At 41.1% G+C, this 16,479-nt stretch overlaps 1 protein-coding gene and 9 non-coding genes across 10 annotated transcripts; 2 read left to right on the top strand and 8 right to left on the bottom strand.

Moving 5' to 3' along the window:
• Positions 1–63: 63 nt before the first annotated feature.
• LOC130223477 (uncharacterized) lies at positions 64–4,954 on the bottom strand. The gene is made up of 4 exons (XM_056456321.1): positions 4,312–4,954; positions 4,053–4,157; positions 3,102–3,915; positions 64–77 (listed from the first exon to the last, which is right to left on the bottom strand). The coding sequence occupies exons 1-4, from the start codon at positions 4,939–4,941 to the stop codon at positions 64–66; spliced, it is 1,563 nt and encodes a 520-aa protein (XP_056312296.1). The 5' UTR covers positions 4,942–4,954.
• A 1,009-nt stretch (positions 4,955–5,963) lies between these two features.
• trnak-cuu (transfer RNA lysine (anticodon CUU)) lies at positions 5,964–6,036 on the bottom strand. The gene has a single exon. It is a non-coding gene; the product is annotated as a tRNA-Lys (tRNA).
• Positions 6,037–6,741: 705 nt separating this feature from the next.
• trnan-guu (transfer RNA asparagine (anticodon GUU)) lies at positions 6,742–6,815 on the bottom strand. The gene has a single exon. It is a non-coding gene; the product is annotated as a tRNA-Asn (tRNA).
• Positions 6,816–6,925: 110 nt separating this feature from the next.
• trnak-cuu (transfer RNA lysine (anticodon CUU)) lies at positions 6,926–6,998 on the bottom strand. Its single transcript has one exon. It is a non-coding gene; the product is annotated as a tRNA-Lys (tRNA).
• A 1,756-nt stretch (positions 6,999–8,754) lies between these two features.
• On the bottom strand, positions 8,755–8,827 carry trnak-cuu (transfer RNA lysine (anticodon CUU)). Its single transcript has one exon. It is a non-coding gene; the product is annotated as a tRNA-Lys (tRNA).
• Positions 8,828–9,586: 759 nt separating this feature from the next.
• Positions 9,587–9,659, bottom strand: trnak-cuu (transfer RNA lysine (anticodon CUU)). The gene has a single exon. It is a non-coding gene; the product is annotated as a tRNA-Lys (tRNA).
• A 230-nt stretch (positions 9,660–9,889) lies between these two features.
• Positions 9,890–9,963, bottom strand: trnan-guu (transfer RNA asparagine (anticodon GUU)). The gene has a single exon. It is a non-coding gene; the product is annotated as a tRNA-Asn (tRNA).
• A 1,839-nt stretch (positions 9,964–11,802) lies between these two features.
• Positions 11,803–11,874, top strand: trnae-uuc (transfer RNA glutamic acid (anticodon UUC)). The gene has a single exon. It is a non-coding gene; the product is annotated as a tRNA-Glu (tRNA).
• Positions 11,875–11,964: 90 nt separating this feature from the next.
• Positions 11,965–12,051, top strand: trnay-gua (transfer RNA tyrosine (anticodon GUA)). The gene is given in 2 exon segments: positions 11,965–12,001; positions 12,016–12,051. It is a non-coding gene; the product is annotated as a tRNA-Tyr (tRNA).
• Positions 12,052–12,116: 65 nt separating this feature from the next.
• On the bottom strand, positions 12,117–12,188 carry trnae-cuc (transfer RNA glutamic acid (anticodon CUC)). Its single transcript has one exon. It is a non-coding gene; the product is annotated as a tRNA-Glu (tRNA).
• Positions 12,189–16,479: the final 4,291 nt, after the last annotated feature.

Raw genomic sequence — 16,479 nt, 5'->3', positions numbered from 1 at the left:
ACCAGGACCTACTTTAATAGAGAGATTAGATGCTTGGAGAGCCATCCCCCTAACTTAATTGACTTAGTTATTGACATCTACAAGAACAAAGACAATAGGAGACTTGTTTCAAAATTGTATTCTGCCATCCAATCCACCAAGGAAGACTCAACAAATGACATCAGACTAAAATGGGAGAGAGAATCCAACCTAGTTATCTCAGAGGAAGATTGGTTGAATATCTCCTCAGTGCAGTCCACCTCTTCCAGCTCTGGTATGTGGAGAGATTTCTGCTGGAGGAATCTTACCAGATACTTTATAACCCCCAAGTTAACATGCATGCAAACACAGGAGAAGGACAGGGGACAGTGCTGGAGGAAATGTGGAGAAGACTTGGCAAACCACTTTCACATATTTTGGAGTTGCCCAGCCATTCAGTCATACTGGCAGGACGTAATGCAAGTAATACAAAATATTTTTGGTGATGATGTGGACTTTTCTTTCACAACAATTTACCTGGGAAATATTGCAGCCAACTTAACGGTAAAAGACAAGTATTTATTAAAAATACTCCTAGCAACCAGTAAGAAAACTGTGACTCGAAAGTGGCTACAACTGGAACCCCCTACAAAATCTGAATGGTTGGATATCATATCCAATGTTCAAAATATGGAGAGGATGACTTTTTCTTTAAAACTACAAAAGGACAAATACCTGCAATATTGGGAGAAATGGATTGTACTTGTGCCTTTACACAGTGTAATCTGATTTCTATATGTATTTGTTAATGTGACCTGTAAGGAAATGTGCGACCAGTCAACTGTTCAGTTAAGTTCCGGTGTTTTATTGTACTACTTATTTTATTTATTATTATGATTTATTTTTATAATTTTTTTTATCTATTATATGTTTTTTTTCTTGTTTTTTTCTTAAAAAAAAGAGAAATAAAAATAAAGTATACAAAAAATAAAAACAAGTAATCCTTTAAAAGAAAAAAAACACTTCATTATTTAATACATAAAAAGATTTTTCAGATAAGTGCAACACTTTTCCCCTTCACCTGAAAAGTGTGTGATAGTTGAAATAAATAAGAAAAAAAGGAAAATGACAGGGAAAAACAACTCAATGATCAAATTCCACAATTTTCCATGTGATTAGCCGAGAGCAAGAAAGAAGGAATCCACAAATATCCACAATATCCTGGAAAAAAAAAACACTGAAATAACGGGCTCTGTATGAGAGCTGCTCTTTGAAGAGAATTAGGCAGCTAGCCTAATGAAAAAAGATTGTGTAAAATGAAAGACGTTATTTATAAAGACAGATTTTTTTTACAGTGTATGAACATGAATGGCAGCTGTTGTTTTTGATCTAACAGCAGCAAAACTACATGCTGAGTTTGTGTCAGGATGATGATGATACATTTTATTTTTTTTTCCTTTTTCAAAACAGTTTAGAACAAAACAAACAAAACAGCAATAAAAAACAAGCAAACAAACAAACAAACAGACATTGTTAAAGGAACATGGAAACAAAAAAGACATACAAGTGTTAAAGGTCACCGAATACAATCTTATTTACATTCATATTTATCTTTGATAAAATGTTGCTATATAAAATTATGTTAAGGGTTACGTGACAAAGATCAACAGGCTCCAAACATATATAAAATAAAAGCACCACAATGAAATTAAAACAATACTTTTCTTCTCAACCATTTACCCCAGTATGCAGACATTTTATAGTCTTGTTGTCTTAAGGTAAATGTCAGTACTTCCATGTCATACACCTCTTTAACAATATCATACCATTCGCCTACAAATGGAGGATCTTCCTTGGACCATTTCTTTGTAATGGCCTTTTTGCTAGTTGTTAGTAGTGTGTTAAGAAGATACACATCATTTTTTGGTATTTCTGCTGAGTAAATTCCCAGGTACATAGTTTTAATTGCATTACATTCCAGATTCAATCCTATTATTGCATTCATCTCTTTATTTAAATCTTGCCAATAGGTGTGTATAATATTACAGTGCCAAAATATGTGGAAATGATCTGCCAATACATTTCCACATTTTCTCCAGCATTGACCTTTTTTTGATCTCTAGTTTGAAAGTATTTGATTTCAGGTGTTATAAAGAACCTGATTACATTTGTCCAAATAAATTCCCTTCATGAATCTGAATTAATTGTGACCATCTGTGTTTCCCAAATAGTTAATCATTCCTCATTTGTTATTTTTATATTGGCTTCCCTTTCCCATTTCTGCTTTATATACATTGGTGAGTGTTGGGGAACAATAGTCTGTTACGGAGGGGGAAGAGAGGGAGGAGAGGAAAAAAGAGAAGAAAAGGAGGAAAAAAAGAGAAAGAAGAGAAGAAAAAGGGGCGGAAGAGGAAAATATTTTTTATTTCATTTTTAATAATTTATTTGTACTATTAATATTTGATTAATACTACATATTTTATTGTTTTTTTATATATAAATATATTTGCTTTTAAGTACATTTCTGCTAAGTATTTTGCTAAGTATAGAGAAACTACAAACTAGTTTCTTTATTGAAACATTATTTTCTGGACTATTTCATTTTGTGCCTATTTAATTTTTTGAATTATACTATAGCAAAACACAACCAACTAAAAACAAACAAACAGAGAAACAGTTAAAATGACCAAACATTTATTTAAAATTAGTCATAGCCAATTATTTACATTTACAATATAATAGCTCAACAGCAGTGCAAACAAGTGCAAAAGAAGAGAAAAAATTACAATAAATTAAACAAAAATAAATAACAACACAAAATGAAATAAGCAAATATAACTTCAATTGCAAAATAAATGATATAAACAAATAAATTAGAAATTTACAATTTTTTAATTATAATTTAAAGTAACAAAAATTTACAAGTAAAACAAAAGACCCCTGAAAATATTTAAATGTCAATAATAAAAATAAACACTTCAGGAAGTGCCCAGGTCTTCTGAAACAGTTTTATTATTTTTCTCCTTTTTTAATTCTTTCCAACCACTGCTCCTTCGGCAATGCCTCTACAGAGGGGCAGTATTTAATGCCCTTGTACTGGCTGTGTCCAGTCTCCGCTGTTCTAAACTGCCCACATTTCTTACATGTATTATGCTGTACTTTGCAGGTCAGTTTACGAACGGGAGCGACAGCAGTACCAGGGGCGGATGGAATGGCAGGAGGGGCAGAAGGGAGGCCAAACCCAAAAGCCAGCATAGACCCCTGTGAGGCCACTGGCATCAGCATGACCAGTTGAGTCCCTGGTGGTGGAGCAGGAATAAGTTGCCGTTGGGCTTGCTGCATCTGAGCAGGTGGCAAAGCCGGTGGGTCTGGCAAAATGGTCCTTTTTCTTTTTAGTTTAGCCTGGCCCACAGTGCTACTGGCCAAGTGGTACTGGTGGGCCGGGCCTGGCTGAGGTGGTGGAGATGGGGGGCTCACATTGGCAGGCAATAAGGGGTCAGCCACCACAGACAAGCGGCTTGGAAGTTGCAGCCCCTGCATCACAACTGCAGTGTCCTGCTGTTTAACTTTTTTATTATGCCACTGTACCAGGGTGGTGTGACTCACATCCACCAGTTGAAGGTTAGTCTGCTTCATCACTATAGCATTGGCCAAAATGCTGCGCCTGATTTTCCTGTAGTCTGCCAGGATGAGATCCCATCTGGACACTGTGCCGGTCCCCTTCTTTTTGGGTGTTCTATGTATGGCACAGAGCCTGACAAAAAAAGTCTCAACCAAGCGACAGCAATCTGGCCATTGTGCAAGTGGGGCAGAGGTGGTCAGGGCATGCCTCTTCAAACTCTCCACTCCTGGGGTAAACTCCTGTCTCTTCTTCGGGGACCTAAACCTCCCAGTGTCCAGCTTTGCTTGATGCCTGGCTGCAAACACCACCCTCTGCTTGTCATAGTCCAGCAGGTTCTGCCAAAGAGCAACAATGTTGCTCACCTAAGCAGAGAAAGCAGATAATACATGCCAAATGAGAAAGCAAAATGTGCAAAAGGTAAGCAAGTATGACAAGTTAAAGAGTGAACAAAGAGTGGGTTTATATTCCTTACCTGCTGGTTGGTGAGGACAAGGGAGGGCTGATTCCTCAGGTCCACAAGATAATCTGCCAGGCTGTCCACTCTGTCCATACCTGGTACACCTGAGCCATCCACAGCCTAAAAAAATAAAAATAATAATTATAATACACACACACATAAACATACACATACACACACACATATATATATATATAACAAACATAGGCACAAAACACAGATTGTTGATGCGTTAGATGCGTAAACATAGATGGGTTACAAGATATTTACATACACCAGACTCAGATGTCGGAGTGCTTTGCTGCAACATGGAGGCAGCAACCAGGGTGGCAGAGGCATCAGGCTGGGTGGAGGGTTCAGTAGGTTGGGTGGAGTGGGCAACAGGTTGGGAGGAGGCATCAGAGAAGATGGTGATTGCAGCAGTTTGGGAGGAGGAAGCATGCTGGATGGAGGGGGCAGGGGGTTGGGTGGAGCGTGCAGCAGCATCCAGGGCAGTGGAGACAGCAGACTGGGTGGATGCAGAAGCAGGATAGGCAGTGGAGGCAGCAGCCAGGCCGGTGAAAACAGCAGAGGAGGTGGCAGTCCGAGTGGTGGAGGCTGGAGGGTGGATGGAGGAGGTCGCAGCCAGGTCGGTGAAGGCTGGAGCATGGATAGAGGAGGTAGTTGCCAGGGCAGTGGAGGCTGGAGGATGGATAGAGGAGTTAGTTGCCAGGGCGGTGGAGGCAGCAGGGTGGATGGAAGAGACAGCAGCTGGGGCAATGGCAATGGGCTCAGAGGTGGGTAGGAAGTGGGAGGAGATGGAGAAGTTTGGGTCATCTGAGAGACTTGGCACAGTTATATCATATACTTCGTCCTCCCCGAAGCCCTCATCTTCTTCCCCACCTTCATCCACATCCTCCAACATTTCCTCTGTTTCCTCTGAGTCTGGGTTCAATGCAGGTAGTCAACACCAAGCAGCTCTCCTACAAATGGAGAACAAAAACACACAGACATATATGACTTATCATATTTAAAGCATTCCATAATAATACTACAAAGACTTTCAATAATATCTAGACTTCTGTATTTGCCACTCACCGCATGGTTGGCTTTGGTGATACAAATAATAAAAAAATAAAAATAAATAACAATGAACACCCCCAAACCAAAAGTATTATGCACATAGTTAAGTGTAGGACATACCGGTGTATATATTTTTGTGTAAACTTTATTTTGTTTTGGCTAAGAAATACGGGGGGAGGGAGCTGTTGAAGCATCCAAACAACCGTATATACAGTGTATATGCATGTATATTTAGATACAGTTATTAATTTAAAGACACGTTCGAACAAAATCAATGATTTCTGCAAGTGTATCAAAAGTCTGCAATGTTAAACAGGGTGCGGGGTCGTGAACTTTGACACTATGCACAAAAACGTGAACTTAGGGTGACTTTTGTTAAAGTTCTTGTCATAAAATTATAAATCAGCGTTAGGAGGCCAAGACTGACATAACAAAAGACTACAATCGACAAAACAACTTTTATCAGTAGATATAGACGTTGACAAAAATAACTTACCTTGATAGGTTATATGATGATGTGCTCTCGTCAGAAGACAGCGGTGTTGACATTCATTTGCATATGCCGCGACGCGATTGACTCTCATCCATTCTCAATATGGAGAGCGAGAGCGGCGATTGGCTCCCGTCCATTCTCACAATGGAAAGCGAGTGCGGAGATTGGCTCTCGTCCATTCTCACAATGGAGAGCGAGAGCAACGATTGGACGAGGAGAGAGACTGAGACAGATGATCCTGATCCAGGTAGTGCCACAGAGACTCAGACACCAATCCAACTGTAGTAGAAATGCTGAACTTTGTCACAATAGGTATGCTTGAAGAATCCAAATGATAGCTGCCGAAAAGAGAGAGAGAAAGGTAACAGAAACGCCCAACGTGGGGCTCGAACCCACGACCCTGAGATTAAGAGTCTCATGCTCTACCGACTGAGCTAGCCAGGCTTCTGACACTTTCTTTCTAGTCACTGTTTTGATCAATACCTTCCTTACCTGTGTAAAGTTCGATGCAGTTTTAAAGTCAACTGAAATAAGTAACTTGGGCAATCCAGGCACTGGACAACAAACTTCTGCTAAATCCTGAAGTCAACTTGTAATGCTAGACAGCACGTGGCCCAGGATCATTGCCCGGTGCATGTGTTAGCAGTTGCAAGGCAGTAAAAGCCTCCCTTCGTCCCTGAATGGGCTCAAAGCAACAACCTTTCGGTTAACAGCTGAACGCGCTAACCGATTGTACCACAGAGACTCAGACTAACCATACCAACTGTGGTAGAAACGCTGAACTTTGTCTCACTTGGTCTGCTGGATGAACCCAAATAAAAGCTGCCGAAAAGAGAGAAAGCTAACAGAAACACAACGTGAGGCTTGAACCCACATCACTGAGATTAAGTGTCTCATGCTCTACCAACTGAGCTAGGCGGGTTTAAGAAACTTTTATTCTAGTCACTATTTTGATCATTACCTTCCCTACCTGTGTAAAGTTTGATGCTGATTTTAAGTCAACTGGAATAAGTAACTTGGCCAATCCAGGCACTGGACAACAAACTCCTGCTAAATGCTGATGTCATCTTGTAACGCCAGACAGCACGTGGCCCAGGATCTATGCCCAGTGTATGTGTTAGCAGTTGCAAGGCAGAGAAAAGCTTGATTCGTCCCTGGGTGGGCTCGAACCACCAACCTTTCGGTTAACAGCCGAACGCGCTAACCAATTGCGCCACAGAGACTCAGACACTAATGCAACTGTGGTAGAAATGCTGAACTTTGTCTTGATAGGTATGCTCGATGAATGAAAATGAAAGCTGCCGTAAAGAGAGAGAGAGAAAGGTAACAGAAACGCCCAACGTGGGGCTCGAACCCACGACCCTGAGATTAAGAGTCTCATGCTCTACCGACTGAGCTAGCCGGGCTTCTGACTCGGTATGCTCGATGAATCCAAATGAAAGCTGCTGAAAAGAGAGAGAGAAAGGTAACAACTGGAATAAGTAACTTAGCCAATCCAGGCACTGGACAACAAACTTCTGCTAAATCCTGATGTCATCTTGTAACGCCAGAAAGCATGTGGCCCAGGCTCTATGCCCAGTGCATGTGTTAGTAGTTGCAAGGTAGAGAAAGCTGCTGAAAAGAGAGAGAGAAAGGTAACAACTGAAATAAGTAACTTGGCCAATGCAGGCACTGGACAACAAACTTCTGCTAAATCCTGATGTCAACTTGTAACGCCAGACAGCACGTGGCCCAGGATCTATGCCCAGTGCATGTGTAAGCAGTTGCAAGGCAGAGAAAAGCTTGATTCATCCCTGGGTGGGCTCGAACCACCAACCTTTCGATTAACAGCCGAAACGCGCGAATCGATTGCACCACAGAGACTCAGTCACTAATGCAACTGTGGTAGAAATGCTGAACTTTGTCTTGATAGGTATGCTCGATAAATCCAAATGAAAGCTGCTGAAAAGAGAGAGAAAGGTAACAGAAACGCCCAACGTGGGGCTCGAACCCACGACACTGAGATTAAGAATCTCATGATCTACCGACTGAGCTAGCCAGGCTTCTAACACTTTCTTTCTAGTCACTGTTTTGATCATTACCTTCCCTACCTGTGTAAAGATTGATGCTGCGTTTTAGTCAACTGGAATAAAAAAATTGGCCAATACAGGTACTGGACAACAAACTTCTGCTAAATCCTGATGTCATCTTGTAACGCCAGAAAGCATGTGGCCCAGGCTCTATGCCCAGTGCATGTGTTGGTAGTTGCAAGGCAGAGAAAAGCATAATTCATCCCTGGGTGGGCTCGAACCACCAACCTTTCGGTTAACAGCCGAACGCGCTAACCGATTAAGCCACAGAGACTCAGACACTTATGCAACTGTGGTAGATATGCTGAACTTTGTCTCGATAGGTATGCTCGATGAATTCAAATGAAAGCTGCTGAAAAGAGAGAGAGAAAGGTAACAACTGAAATAAGTAACTTGGCTAATCCAGGCACTGGACAACAAACTTCTGCTAAATCCTGATGTCAACTTGTAATGCTAGACAGCACGTGGCCCAGGATCATTGCCCGGTGCATGTGTTAGCAGTTGCAAGGCAGTAAAAGCCTTCGTTCATCCCTGGATGGGCTCAAAGCAGCAACCTTTCGGTTAACAGCTGACCGCGCTAACCGATTGTGCCACAGACACTCAGACTAACCATACAAACTGTGGTTGAAACGCTGAACTTTGTCTCACTTGGTCTGCTGGATGAACCCAAATGAAAGCTGCCGAAAAGAGAGAAAGCTAACAGAAACACAACGTGAGGCTTGAACCCACATCATTGAGATTAAGTGTCTCATGCTCTACCAACTGAGCTAGCCGGGTTTATGACAGGCAGTAAAAGCCTTCGGGGTGCTCGTCCCTGGATGCGCTCAAAGCAACAACCTTTCGGTTAACAGCTGAACGTGCTAACCGATTGTGCCACAGAGACTCTGACTAACCATACCAACTGTGGTAGAAACGGTGAACTTTGTCTCACTTGGTCTGCTGGATGAACCCAAATGAAAGCGCTAACCGATTGCACCACAGAGACTTAGACACTAATGCAACTGTGGTAGAAATGCTGAACTTTGTCTTGATAGGTATATTCGATGAATCCAAATGAAAGCTGCTGAAAAGAGAGAGAGAAAGGTAACAGAAACGCCCAACGTGGGGCTCGAACCCACGACCCTGAGATTAAGAGTCTCATGCTCTACCGACTGAGCTAGCCGGGCTTCTGACACAATCATTCTAGTTGTTTTAAAGTCAACTGAAATAAGTAACTTGGCTAATCCAGGCACTGGACAACAAACTTCTGCTAAATCCTGATGTCAACTTGTAATGCTAGACAGCACGTTGCCCAGGATCATTGCCCGTTGCATGTGTTAGCAGTTGCAAGGCAGTAAAAGCCTTCGTTCGTCCCTGGATGGGCTCAAAGCAACAACCTTTCGGTTAACAGCTGAACACGCTAACCGATTGTGCCACAGAGACTCAGACTAACCATACCAACTGTGGTTGAAACGCTGAACTTTGTCTCACTTGGTCTGCTGGATGAACCCAAATGAAAGCTGCCGAAAAGAGAGAAAGCTAACAAAAACACAACGTGAGGCTTGAACCCACATCACTGAGATTAAGTGTCTCATGCTCTACCAACTGAGCTAGCCGGGTTTATGACAGGCAGTAAAAGCCTTCGGGGTGCTCGTCTCTGGATGGGCTCAAAGCAACAACCTTTCGGTTAACAGCTGAACGTGCTAACCGATTGTGCTACAGAGACTCTGACTAACCATACCAACTGTGGTAGAAACGCTGAACTTTGTCTCACTTGGTCTGCTGGACGAACCCAAATGAAAGCTGCCGAACGCGCTAACCGATTGCGCCACAGAGACTCAGACACTAATGCAACTGTGGTAGAAATGCTGAACTTTGTCTTGATAGGAAAGCTCGATGAATCCAAATGAAAGCTGCCGAAAAGAGAGAGAGAAAGGTAACAGAAATGCCCAACGTGGGGCTCGAACCCACGACCCTGAGATTAAGAGCCTCATGCTCTACCGACTGAGCTAGCCAGGCTTCTGACACTTTCTTTCTAGTCACTGTTTTGATCATTACCTTCCCTACCTGTGTAAAGATTGATGCTGTGTTTTAGTCAACTGGAATAAGTAACTTAGCCAATCCAGGCACTGGACAACAAACTTCTGCTTCAAAATCCTGACGTCATCTTGTAACGCCAGACAGCACGTGGCTCAGGATCTATTTCCAGTGCATGTGTTAGCAGTTGCAAGGCAGAGAAAAGCTTGATTAGTCCCTGGGTGGGCTCGAACCACCATCCTTTCGGTTAACAGCCGAACGCGCTAACCGATTGCGCCACAGAGACTCAGACACTAATGCAACTATATCTTCATAGCTAGAGCTCAAAAGGAAGTTCCCTGACCAGGAATCGAACCCGGGCCACGGTGGTGAGAGCGCCGAATCCTAACCACTAGACCCGTGGGGTGCTCTCCTGGTTTCAAAGGCTGCCCCAACTGCCAGATTTTTATTAACTTCTACTACAGCTACACCAATCGTAAACCCAGCCTACTTGTTGCAAAAGTCCCTACCACTTTGAAGTCACCCAGCCAACTTTTCTTTCTCAAAAGAAAGGTCTTTTGCCCTTTCATGCCTGTGCAGTTCGCATATATCTTCATAGTGAGAGCTCAAAAGGGAGTTCCCTGACTGGGAATCGAACCCGGGTCGCGGCGGTGAGAGCGCCAACTCCTAACCACTAGACCACCAGGGAAGGTCCTGCAGAAACTTGCCCTCAAGCCTAGCTGTGGGCCTCCACGCAAGTATGTTGCAGCTGCTCAGACAAAAATAAATCTAATGCTTGTAACCTCCTCCTGGAGAGGAGAAAGTCTCAGACCCTTGGCCCTTGTCCCCTCAATTGTTTACCTGTTTTTTTTTTTTTTTTTTTTATGTTTCTGCTCCGGGGCACCAACAGCTCTTGCTAAGTTAAACCAGCCAAGTCACTGTACCCACTCTCCCCCGAATGGAATCAGGGGAAGTGGGTACACTGACTTGGCTGGTTCCAGAGTTCAGAGAGGAATTCAGAGTTTGTTTTTTTTTTTTTTTATATTTTGGGAAGTGTATTAGCTGCCAAATGAAGGAATTTAAAAAGCTTACAGCACCTGGTATTCCCAGGTGGTCTCCCATCCAAGTACCAACCAGGCCCAACCCTGCCTTGCTTCCGAGTTCAGATGAGATATATATATTTATTTTTATTTTTTTTCATTAAAATCAAATATTTACATTTTTACAAAGAAATGATCACATCACACAAAAATCACATGATACTTACAACACTCATTATTAGACTTCATATTTTTCCCATAACCAACTTAAAATGTTGTCCTTGTATTCAACCATTACGTTCCCTTTTACCATCATTTCTATAAATACATCCTCCTTTTCTTGTACTATAAAATAGTTGAATATCAATTTTACAGCCATCTCCATTCTGTTTTTAAACATACGCCATATATCCACTCTCTTCCCATCATGTTTAGCCATATTTCTCCTTATCCATATCACATACTTAGCAATTGTTATACATAGATTAAAAGCATACATACCACATTCATTTTGACCAAATAAATGTTTTTTTTCCCAGTTCTTTTGTTCATCCACATATATGTCCCCTATTAACGATTTAGCAATTTTCTTAAATTTTTCCATAATTCCTCCAACTTTTCACAATAGAAGAAAAAATGTAATAAACCTTCCCCTTCCTTCCTAAACACTTTACATATTATATCTTGTTCAATTCCCATTTTACACAATCTCATTTCTGTTAATATGCAATTATGTTTCAATAAATAATTACAATTTTCTAAAATTGGTTCCATATATTTCATTCTGACATTTCCCCATATTTCTTTTTCATTTAAATCCTCATATCTTTCCTTCCAGTAGTTGAATGCTATAGGTCTTATAAAAGCCTTTGATCTAAAAACAACATAAAAACTCTTAACTGTACATAAGCTCATATTGATCTTTTCTCCATTTTTCTTCTTAAAATAGACCTCTGGTAATTCTTCCTTATCCCGCAACTCATTTTTTTTCAATTATTTCAATCCAATCTTTTGGTATTGCTTTTTTCAAATTATGATATTGTCTTTGTAATTTTGTTTTAGAAAGAACTGAAGTTTTTGCCAAGACTGCCCTCATAAGTGGCAGCTCCCATATGGTCTAGCGGTCAGGATTCCTGGTTTTCACCCAGGCGGCCCGGGTTCGACTCCCGGTATGGGAAGCCTAGAGCATTTTTGACACTGCCCTTTTTTTTCTGGCAGTCAGACTGCAGCAACTTTAAGGGGGTGGGCTTGTGTGGGACTCTCATAAGCTTTCGATAGCTCAGTTGGTAGAGCGGAGGACTGTAGGTGTGTTGTTGGCAATCCTTAGGTTGCTGCTTCGACTCCGGCTCGAAGGAGGTCTTTTGCCGTTTCATGCCTGTGCAGTTCGCATATATCTTCATAGCTAGAGCTCAAAAGGAAGTTCCCTGACCGGGAATCGAACCCGGGCCGCGGCGGTGAGAGCGCCGAATCCTAACCACTAGACCACCAGGGAAGGTCCTGCAGACACTTGCCCTTAAGCCTAGCTGTGGGCCTCCACGCAAGTATGTTGCAGCTGCTCTGACAAAAATAAATCTAATGCTTGTAACCTCCTCCTGGAGAGGAGAAAGTCTCAGACCCTGGATCACAGTTCTTCTAGGGAGGGACTGTCACATGCACTGTAAGAGCATCCTGTCGACACCACAACTTGTCATAATAACGAAGGACAGCATGTGTTGAACGAACTCCGTGTTGAATGAACTCCGTGTTGACTGAGCTGTGTCCTTATTACAAGCAACAAGATAAAGATGAAAAGATAAGCAGACAGGGCCAGTGGTGCATTGGATAACGCGTCAGACTACGGATCAGAAGATTCTAGGTTCGACTCCTGGCTGGCTCGCTTCGGTCTTTTTGCTTTGATGTCAGCCAGTGCACTGCAGTCGCCTTTCGCCCCCACTGGAGCTGTTCAGGTCCACTCTGGAGTGAGTCGAGTTTAAGGGGCCGCAATCACAGAGCCCGTGGGGTGCTCCCCTGGTTTCAAAGGCTGCCCCAACTGCTAGATTTTTATTAACGTCTACTACAGCTACACCAATCGTAAACCCAGCCTACTTGTTGCAAAAGTCCCTACCACTTAGAAGTCACCCAGCCAACTTGCAGCGTAATCTCTTCCACTTGTAAGTCTCTGAGCTGTAGCAATACCTAAGTGCTCTGATAAAACATGCATAAAAGAAAGTATGGCTTTTAACCTCCTCTTGGAGAGAAGAGAGTCTCCGACCCTGGATCTCAGGTCTTCTATGGAGGGATTATCAGGAATCCTGTAAGAGCATCCCATCCACTCAACGTCTTGCTATAAAACAAAGCAGAATGTGTGGTGACGGAACTCCAGGTTGACAGAGCCTTGTCCTTGTTTCAAACAATGTGCTAACAAGGTGCTGAACGGAGTGCCAGTGGCACAAAGGATAACGCTTATGACTATGGATCAGAGGATTCTAGCTTAGCAATCGTAAACCCAGCCTACTTGCTGCAAAAGTCCCTACCAGGCCCAACCCTGCCTTGCTTCCGAGTTCAGATGAGATTTATTTATTTATTTTTTTTTCATTAAAATCAAATATTTACATTTTTACAAAGAAATGATCACATCACACAAAAATCACATGATAAAATATCTGCTTTATTAGAATCCATCCCCACCCAAATTCCCAAAATGTTTGTATGTTGCTTTTCTTCTTTAAGGGGTATGTGTTGTCTTATTTATTCTACTCTTCCCACCCTCATGCATATACTTTTTCCAACATTAACCTTAGCTCCTGATGCTTTACAATATCGCTCTAAAATCTCCATCGCCCCTTTAATACTCTGAATATCTTCAACCAACAATGTAGTATCATCCGCGTATTGATACACAGCTTCTCTGTTGTCTTTTTCTTCTATTTGTATCCCTTTAATGCTTTTATCTGATTTTATTGCCAATCCCAGTGTTTCAGCTACCAGCGTGTATAATCAAGCATACATGGGCATCCCTGCCTTATTGATCTTGTTGGTTGAAGACATTCTGTTAAAAGCCATTACATTTTATACATGTTAAAATATCTGTGTAAAAAATCTGAATTCATTTCCTAAAATTTTCCCCAAATCCAAACTCTTTAAGAACTGCAAATAGAAAATCATGCTCTACCCTGTCAAAAGCTTTCTCTAGATCTAAACCTATTAAAAAAACCTTGCTCTTTTTCTTTCATATAGTCTATTGTATCCCTTATACTTTTCACCACATCTGTTATGTTTTTTCCTTGCACCCCATAAGCCTGTGTCGTTTTAATTATCTTGGGTAAAATTATTTTTAACCTATTTGCTAAAACTTTTGCTAAAATCTTCATATCTGTATTTAACATTGTTATTGGTCTAAAATTATTTAGATCTTTTTTGTCCCCTTTACCTTTGTATATCATTTTTATCATTCCTATTCTCATATTTTCACTCAATAATTCTTTAATAAAAACCTCTTCATAGATCTCTTTTAAAATCTGTACTAAAATATTTTTAAAATATTTATAAAATTCATTTGTTATGCCATCTACACCGGGACTTTTTCTTGGCATTAATTGCTTAATAACCACCTCTATTTCTTCTTTTTGAATTTCTTCATCACAAAATTTTTTGTCTTCTTCTGTTACCTTTGATTTGATCTGTTTTATAAAATATTCTTCTCTTCTTCATTTGTTCCTTGTCCCTCTTTATTTAATACCTCTTTTATTAATTCAGCTCTTTGCCTATTGCTTTCCAAATTAAAGAAGAACTGTGTAGATCTTTCTCCTTCTACTGCATATTTTGCTTTACTTCTTATTATTGCACCTTTGCATTTTTCTTCTTCTATTATTTTTAACTCATCTTGTAACCTTACAATATCTTTGTTTCCCTCACCCTCTGTCCCTTTTCTTAACTCTTTATCTAGCTTCTTTCTTATTTCATTTTCTTTTTGTTTTTTCATACATTTACTATATTCTATTGTGATTTTTTTAACCTCCCACTCATCCATTGCTCCTCCCAGTGAATTATCTTCCATTTCATCTCGATTTCCCGCATTACTCTCTGTATTCTCAATAATTACTTTCTCAACTTCACCAATCTTTCCCAACTCTGTTTCATCCATCATTTGCCTTGCTTCCTTAACAGCCTCTGGGATTTGTGTAACATTTTCTTTCTCCATCCAACACTCACATCTTACCATCACCTTTCTGCAATCCAGGCATTTCACTGCATTGCAATCCCTTGTGAAATGTCCTTGCTCCTCACACTGAAAGTATTTAAAATCAGGACAGTCTTTAAACACATGTCCAGGACCCATACACAAGCGACAAGTTTTCACTTGACGGTCATGCATAATTCGGAAATATTGTGTTCCTTCTTCAGTATCAAATTTTGCACTGTTTGGGAGTGATATCACCTCCTTCGGGAATTTAACCCTTAAATACCTTGTACCATCTGCAATGTCTGTACCCGGATACATTCGCCTTCTGATATCAGATGCAGGTGTTACTCCCCTAAACTTAAGTTTATCCAGAATTTCATCATCCTCAATATAAGCCGGCAAATGTATAAAATATACAATATATTCTCTTACTTGTAAGTGTCTTACTTTACAATTCTTCCCTTTTATCATGAGTCCATCTTCCAAATCCTCGCCGTCCTCTTAACTTGACAGAGTTATTTCACATTCCTTTTCCTTTCTTGGTCTTAGAGCCAGAACCTTCCCTTTTCCTATCTTCTCAGTCAGAGCCTTTATGATGTCTTCTGCTCTAGCATCATTCACTTCTGTCATATGAACAATCACTGTAGCTTCTTTAGTATAGATCCTTTTATCGCCCATTTGTCCGTGTCCAAAGTGTTGTCCTACTTCCAGTCCATTATCCAGTTGCCCTCTTCGTTTTCTATCCATGTCCATATCTTTCCGTTTGAGTCCTTCCACATTTGCACTCATAACAGAACACAAACTTCCCAGACAGCAAAGTGCTGCTGGGAAGTGGACGAAATTATCAAAAAAAGAAAAACTCAAAAAAACTCAAACTTTTTCTGAAAAAACAAACAAACAAAACAAAAATCGAGTGATCCTTTCTCACTCTCTGCCTACCACTTCTTTTGCTGCAAGTGCACTATTGCCCTCTAGCATTCCAGGGTGGTACGGCTGTAAGCGAGAGCAGCTGTCAAGAGTTGGCTATTTAAAAATAGGCGCCTTCACGTCGAGGAGGCAAGAGGAGGGTTGAAAACTGGGCTTGGACAGCTTTTTCTTCATTAATATTCCTTAATTCTTCATCAGCCTTCGACTGGTCATCAGCAGTAACATGAACAGTGCATCAAACAGAACGTTATTAGCATGTTTTGCAGCAAACAAAGCACCCCATTCAATCTTACACATAGCCCAGCTTTTATTCAACAAAATGTCAGCTTGCCCTTTCATGAGCTGCATCCAGTCAACCCTTGCAATGACATTCAAACCGGGGGAGCTCATTACAGTGAATACTGGGTGACAGAAGATGAGAACTCCACCACTGCAGAGTGAAATTATTGACCTCTGTTTTTTTTTTGGTGAGGTTGTACCTTCGAATGCTTTATCCAACCTCAAAGTCAGAAAGAGATGGCATCCATACTTGACTTTTTTTTTTCGCTCACACAAAGAACTCCTCGGTCGAAAGCTTTTAATTTCTACACTTCTGTGAGAGGATGTCCGCAAGCGTTGGTAATATAGTGGTGAGCATAGCTGGCTTCTAAGTAGATTCCCAGCCAATGTATACCTTTTGGCTGCCGTAACATTA

This window comes from Danio aesculapii, chromosome 4 (assembly GCF_903798145.1).
Source record: "Danio aesculapii chromosome 4, fDanAes4.1, whole genome shotgun sequence".
In the NCBI taxonomy this organism is placed as follows: Eukaryota; Metazoa; Chordata; class Actinopteri; order Cypriniformes; family Danionidae; genus Danio; species Danio aesculapii.
This window is presented reverse-complemented; position numbering and strand designations above follow the sequence as displayed.

Bases quoted from the DNA above. Each gene is read 5' to 3' on its own strand.
- LOC130223477 (XM_056456321.1), bottom strand. From the start codon at position 4,941: ATGTTGGAGGATGTGGATGAAGGTGGGGAAGAAGATGAGGGCTTCGGG. The intron at 4,158-4,311 runs GTATGTAAATAT...TTATTTTTTTAG, and splicing joins CTCCGACATCTGAGTCTGGT to GCTGTGGATGGCTCAGGTGT. The intron at 3,916-4,052 runs GTAAGGAATATA...GCTCTTTGGCAG, and splicing joins TTGTCCTCACCAACCAGCAG to AACCTGCTGGACTATGACAA.